Here is a 6,027-nt window from a genome sequence, read left to right as displayed (position 1 = left end):
CTGCCAATCATCATATCTCCTCTTACCTGCCACCGCCAGCCGCTCGCCCACTGCAGCAAAGAGCAAGAAGCACCTTACCACCAGCATGGTCGTCACACATTCCCGCCGGTCACCGCATGCAGGCCCCCCGAAACGTCACCGAAAGCACACAGAAGGAACACAAAAAAAAAAAAAAAAAAACGTGAAATAAAAAAATAAAACAAGGATGGAAAAAGACCAAGCCAGGTAAGTGCTATGTTGCGCCTGGTGCTATCATCTCCCCTCCTCTTTCTCGTCCACGGACATTTACATATGAAGATCACATAGGAGCATCGTTTTTTCCCTCTCTCTCTAAACGGTGGCGGGGATCAAAAAAAAAAAAAAAAAAACGTGAAATAAAAAAATAAAACAAGGATGGAAAAAGACCAAGCCAGGTAAGTGCTATGTTGCGCCTGGTGCTATCATCTCCCCTCCTCTTTCTCGTCCACGGACATTTACATATGAAGATCACATAGGAGCATCGTTTTTTCCCTCTCTCTCTAAACGGTGGCGGGGATCAATACGGATGAGGATGGATGGTGACGAGCAGCGGGGAAGTGCCTTGCGAGAGGAGAACGCGCAGCACCGCGGAAGTATCGCTGCGCAGCGTGCGCGTGCGTACTTAAACGTGCATGCGGTATGCGGAAGAGGGCGCTGCGGCGTGCCAGGGAACGTGGGGAAGCCGCGGGATCCGAATAATAGAAAGACGATTTTTATTATCTCAAAGCCACAGCACACTCTGCTGTGCAAAGAGTGACATCACAGCTCGCAATCAATCTCCAAAAAAAGACGTCGCTGCCCCACTCGGAAAGTTCAACTGTTACAGCAGTACAAGGTTGAGCCACAGAAAATACTGCGTTAAAAAAAAAAAAAAAACAACTAACGGATTTAAGGGTCCTGAATAAAACAGGACAAAAATATGTGGCTATTCTTGGCAGCCCAACTCTCAAGTCACCACCATTATACAAAGTCGATTTTGATATTTGTCAATGTATTGAAAATGTTATATAGCATGCCTTTTTATATTTATAATTTAAAGATAAAATGTGATTAAAAATATAACTAAAACTTAAATGTCAAAACTCAAACGTAATTCATTTACATTTTTGGTTAAAAGCGTCAAATTAAAAAAAACATTTACAAGTAGATACGTACTTGAAGACTTCAGTTGAATGTGATTAGCGTCACTTGCTTCAGCCTTACCTTAATGAACAAAATGACGTCCCAGCAAGAGACAGTCGCCTGCTGTTGCCACTTAGTCAATTAAGAAGCTATAAAAAGGCAGGAAAACTGATAGCTGGTTATATTCCTTAATTCTCAGATGACGAAAAAAAAATCATCTACACTGCTCCAGTAAACAGACGGAATAGAATACAATCTCTTCATGATGCCTCAATTTAAAAGTCCCCACCCCTGTCTCCATAACTGTCCGTCTACGTCATTTCAAAAAAAAAAATGAGCGAAATGTGTGAGGTTGAACCTGGAGCTGGTTGTCCACAGGTGAACCAGCAGTTCAAGTGTCCCCACGGAGCGTGTGGCGCCATTTTCTCCAAGCAGAGCAGGCTACAGCAGCACGAAGCAATTCACACCGGAGCTGTAACGTCCTAAAGCTGTGTAACTCGATTGGAAAACAAGTATTTTTGAGAAAGCATGTTAAAATATACAGTTGAAATAATGGAGCTGCACAAGTGTGCACATGGTCTGACAACCAGGAAATACTTTTTTAAAAAATGATGTAATAAGATGACTTTTTTGTGATAAATGAATATACTCACTTAGCGTCCGTGGCAGTGCACAGTGAGCGGCTGCGGTGGTAGATTCACTCGGAAATCACATCTCAGTCGCCACATGAGGCAACATGATGGTGAGAAGCAATTCAAGTAAGCAACGTTACATAACTTTCAATTAATAAGTTGATTAAGATGTGGCATAATGGATTAATTTTCGCTATCCAGCCTATTTGCGCAAAGTTAGCTAAACAAGCTACATCTTAAAAGTTTTCAAATGAGCTATAAATGCTAATACTATACAGGACTACTGTTGTGGGTGGGGAGAAAAGTCTTAATGACAGGTGCATTCTGGGATATGTAGTAATAGGACTCAATTACCGAATCTCAAGGCATACGATCATTTCCGGAGTCAAATCTAATTTTAATTGTGTACGTTTTGTAGTGCTTTGAAATTACAGTATTTTAAATTAAACCGATTATTATTATTATTATTATTATTTTATGAAAAAGTGGTGGGCAGGCTTTAAGTTGTAAAAGAAAATTGCTACAAAAGGTCAATACTGTATAAGGATGGTATATTTTGTAAAGATGAGCTCTGCTTAGGTCAGGCGATGTAATTTCTCAGTTGTGGGTTTGTGAAGCTGAGATTCTATTGTGATTAAAATTATAGCTATACAAATAAATGAGACTTTAATAAATACATATACTTGCGTAGCTTTTGCCTCTTCACCAAATAGGTGCGAGTTTGAGACCTGCAACAAGAGTTTCTTCCAGGCAGACAATCTGAAGAGGCACATGTGCTATGCGCACGGTGAGAAAGACAAGTACTTCAAGGTAATCTCCGCCAGATGGAGCCAAAGTACCAACATGTAGAAGTCTTTCGAAGAAATGTACTGTACAGCCTTATCCTGAAAGTCAAGTTTCTTTGCCTCCAGTGTCCTCAGGCTGGCTGCTACCAGACTTTCAAGAAGAGATGTCGCTTCAAGGTGCACCTGCAGGAACACGGCCTGGCTGCCAAGTTCAAGTACGTTTTGAGCTAAAATATGAGGAAAAATGCCAATTGAGACAATCTGTAAATTAGACATTTTAGCTCATCGCAAAGCTTTACTGACACAGGAGTAAGCTGAAAGAGGCGGCCAGCTTTTACAAGCAGTGTAAAAGGAGTGCCAAAACGTGCACGACGTCCCACACATTTCAAAGTAGTGAAGTGACATTTTACTCTAGACTACAGCCATTTTGGTTAAAGGTGTCAAAGGTCTGCAATTTGATTTTTATCCATTTGATGCACTGCAGGAGTGACACCACCTAACGTGTATCAAGCAGTATTAAAAGCCTGAACATCAATGAAGTCCACTTACTTTTTGTCGTCTACCACAGGTGTTCAAAGAAAGAATGCGGCGCCATGTTTGACTCCCGCGTGGCCCGAAATGCCCATGAGAAAAAGCATGCAGGTGGTCAATCCTTTAGTGCAGTCTCATACATTTAAAAAAAAAATAAATAAAAGTGTGATGTGATTTCTCTTTGTAGGTTACCGCTGTCTGGAGGCGAACTGTCAGGTTGTTGCCTCGAGTTGGACTATGCTTCAGAACCACATGATCAAACACCCATGTAGGTATAAAGTTTAAAAAAAAAAAAAAACCTTCAGAAAAATCTGTTTTTTTTTTTTTTTCTTTCAGCGACATTTACCTGCCAAGTCTGCAAAAAGGCGTTCAAGAAGGCCAACACACTGCGACGTCACAAGCGGGTCCACGCCACGCACAAGCCGGTGCTGGCGTGCCCCCGTGAAAACTGCGAGGCCTACTTCTCCACCACCTTCAACCTGCAGCACCACATCCGCAAGCTGCACCTGGAACTCTTCAAGTACAAGTGCTCCTTCCCAGACTGCCCGCGCACCTTCGCCATGCGGGTATGGAAATTGAGCCATAACTGTTAGAGGCAAAAACATGATTAGTTTAATTTAAATTCATTTACCAAATTTCTCAACACTAAACTTAGACACACGTATATTCCACAGGAGAGCATGATCAGACATCTGCTTCGACATGATCCCGATGTCATCAAACAAAAGGTAAATGATCAAAACAATCATTAAATGTATTTAAAAAAATGTTCCCAAAACGTTTCCCTGAACAACAAAAAATATATGCTATTGGACAGAATCGCCCACGTCCCAGGAAGTCGTGGCAGAAACGCTTGGATGGCAATCATCTGCCCCTGGTGGAGGAAAACCTCAACCGTCTGTTTGCACTGCGCATGCGCATTTCCCGTCGAGCCAAAGTGGAGTTGAACCTGGCGGGCCTTTTCAACGAACGCAAGGCCCCGCACTACGTTGACCCAGAGGTCAACCTGCGCGAACTGTTCAACATCAAGAGACCGCCGCCCGTCCATAGTGAGGTGGCGTCCCTCAAGGGCTAAGTTGAAGCCAGCTTTATTTCTTTGGTGGAAATTGGGTCTTTTTCGGTTGTTGTTGGTTAAATGTACCCGATAATACATTGCTATTTTAATTTGTGCTTGAAAATGATTAGTTGTCATGAAGAACGGAACATCTTGTTTGTAAATGTACGAAAGTGGTATTGACCCAATAAAAAATGAGTTGAATCTTTGCTTGAAAGTGCCGCTGCTCCTATACTTTGAGTCCAACACATTAACGCTTGTTCAATATGAAGAACAAAGTGGCGCGGCACATGACTAAGTGCTGAGTCACAAAGTGTCTCTGGCACTCTGGGGGTGGCTGACACTTGAAACAAAGTAAATGCCAAGTTGTCATTTCTGAAGCTGTTGGCAACTCTTGAAGTATTCAAAATTTTGGGAACAAATTGGAATCTTTGTCGAAAGCAGAGGTGTCAAATTCATTTTTGTCAGGGGCCACATTGTGGTTATGGTTTTCGTCGGCGGGCCATTATGGCTGAAACAAAATGTAGGATCGCCTTCTCGCACGCAACAAAACTGGTGCATGACTAGTTTTGAATTCAGGCATCAGTAAAAACTGTTTAAACATTGCATTTATGTGAAAGAGGATGGAAAATCCTTATTAGGTGGTATAGCTCGGCTAATGCATTTTTTTCCCATTTAAAATTTTTGTGTTCAGGCAGATGAGGGTGTCACTAATTGGTGTATTTCAATTTCGTTACGCTGGAAAAAATGATATAATAGCAGACACTACGCTTGCGTTGGCACTTATTTAACAGGTGTTGGGATTTTTATCCACATTTGGAAGAGAACGATTTGACGATATTTGATTGCGCTTTTCTATCTCCACTGCCGCGTTGTGTATTCAAATCACACCACTTGTGAGCAAAAAAAAAAAAAAAAAATTGTTTTCCTTGACGCAGGCAGTCTAAATCCAACGATTAGTTGTGGTTCATGACCACTGAAAGTGCATTATCGCACAAAATGAAAGTTGATTCATTGCGAGAGATGCATTCAGTGAAACGAGGGGAGGGAAGGGCGGGCGCTTTTGGGTCATCTATTCTGGAGGACAATCTAATTTCGGCAGTGACGCTTTTATGCTTAACCTACTTCAATCGCTTTCTTACGAGCGCGGTGATGAAAAAGCAACGTTTGGCTGGTTTCATTGCGACCTCTATGACCCTGGACCACATCATTTCACTGGCGGGAGTGCAAAGTAGTGATCCAAAACAATTCCCCTCCCGGCGCACTCGGTCAACAAGGTGTGTTTGTGTGTCTGTAATTAGTGTCAAAGGGAAATAGACTGTATTTTTCTCGATAGCCAGGAGCTAGCTAGCTAATGCTAATCTGATATAGACTGAGATCAGAATCGGTGTCTTCGAAATGTGGGTGTAACTATGAGTATTTGCGCTAAACTACCAAAAAAATGTATACAGAGTTTAAATGCGAAAGAAGACGTACCTTTTTTATGGCTTAAGTATAAATTTGTTTTATTTCTGGATCGAGGTAACGGCGAATAATTATTTAGGGTATTCCATAGTCGCTGTCCTGTGAAAAAAAAAGTATGATTGCAAAAAAAAAAAAAAGTCTTAAATTTTTTTTTTTTTTTTAACAAAAAACATTGTTAATAGCCCTACATTATAGCAAATGAAAAATTTGTTTTATTACAAAGGTAGGGTTTCTTTTTAGGAATAAATGATGATAATGACAAGAATTGAGTTGTAGTTTGGCATCGGAATACATGAAGTAGGGCTATTGTTTACAATTTGACGGCTTAATGGCAAAGACAAAAGATTGTGCGTGCGCGTGTGTGTGTGTGTGTGTGTGTGTGTGTGTGTGTGTGTGTGTATCCCCATGTGCATGCGTGTGT

At 41.4% G+C, this 6,027-nt stretch overlaps 2 protein-coding genes across 6 annotated transcripts in view; one reads left to right on the top strand and one right to left on the bottom strand.

Annotated features, from left to right (window-relative positions):
- The window catches only part of LOC109532354 (disintegrin and metalloproteinase domain-containing protein 11-like), a 19,325-nt gene extending 18,980 nt beyond the window's left edge, over positions 1 to 345 (bottom strand). For all 4 annotated transcript variants that reach the window (XM_019897230.1, XM_019897236.1, XM_019897243.1 and 1 more), the window contains exon 1: positions 27 to 345. In XM_019897230.1, the coding sequence (XP_019752789.1) occupies positions 27 to 87 (61 nt within the window). In that variant the 5' untranslated portion in view covers positions 88 to 345. The remainder of the gene's footprint in view (positions 1 to 26) is intronic.
- Positions 346 to 1,467: 1,122 nt separating this feature from the next.
- 42sp43 (P43 5S RNA-binding protein) lies at positions 1,468 to 4,351 on the top strand. Of its 2 annotated transcripts, none has more exons than XM_019897287.1 (9): positions 1,468 to 1,614; positions 1,798 to 1,898; positions 2,486 to 2,582; positions 2,684 to 2,772; positions 3,126 to 3,199; positions 3,276 to 3,356; positions 3,425 to 3,654; positions 3,763 to 3,816; positions 3,906 to 4,351. In XM_019897287.1, the coding sequence occupies exons 1-9, from the start codon at positions 1,474 to 1,476 to the stop codon at positions 4,161 to 4,163; spliced, it is 1,125 nt and encodes a 374-aa protein (XP_019752846.1). In that variant the 5' UTR covers positions 1,468 to 1,473; the 3' UTR covers positions 4,164 to 4,351. The 2 variants fall into 2 exon arrangements, with proteins under 2 accessions (XP_019752846.1, XP_019752853.1); XM_019897294.1 differs by having other exon boundaries at positions 1,468 to 1,619; positions 1,731 to 1,898.
- Positions 4,352 to 6,027: the final 1,676 nt, after the last annotated feature.

Source organism: Hippocampus comes, unplaced genomic scaffold (assembly GCF_001891065.2).
Source record: "Hippocampus comes isolate QL1 unplaced genomic scaffold, H_comes_QL1_v1.1 scaffold10, whole genome shotgun sequence".
In the NCBI taxonomy this organism is placed as follows: Eukaryota; Metazoa; Chordata; class Actinopteri; order Syngnathiformes; family Syngnathidae; genus Hippocampus; species Hippocampus comes.
Note: the sequence above shows the minus strand (reverse complement) of the source record. Positions and strands in the feature narration are given on the sequence as shown.

Excerpts from the sequence above, each read along its gene's own strand:
- 42sp43 (XM_019897287.1), top strand. The coding sequence starts at position 1,474 with ATGAGCGAAATGTGTGAGGTTGAACCTGGAGCTGGTTGTCCACAGGTG. Across the intron at positions 2,583-2,683 it reads AGAAAGACAAGTACTTCAAG|TGTCCTCAGGCTGGCTGCTA; the intron begins GTAATCTCCGCC and ends CTTTGCCTCCAG. Across the intron at positions 3,200-3,275 it reads CCATGAGAAAAAGCATGCAG|GTTACCGCTGTCTGGAGGCG; the intron begins GTGGTCAATCCT and ends TTCTCTTTGTAG.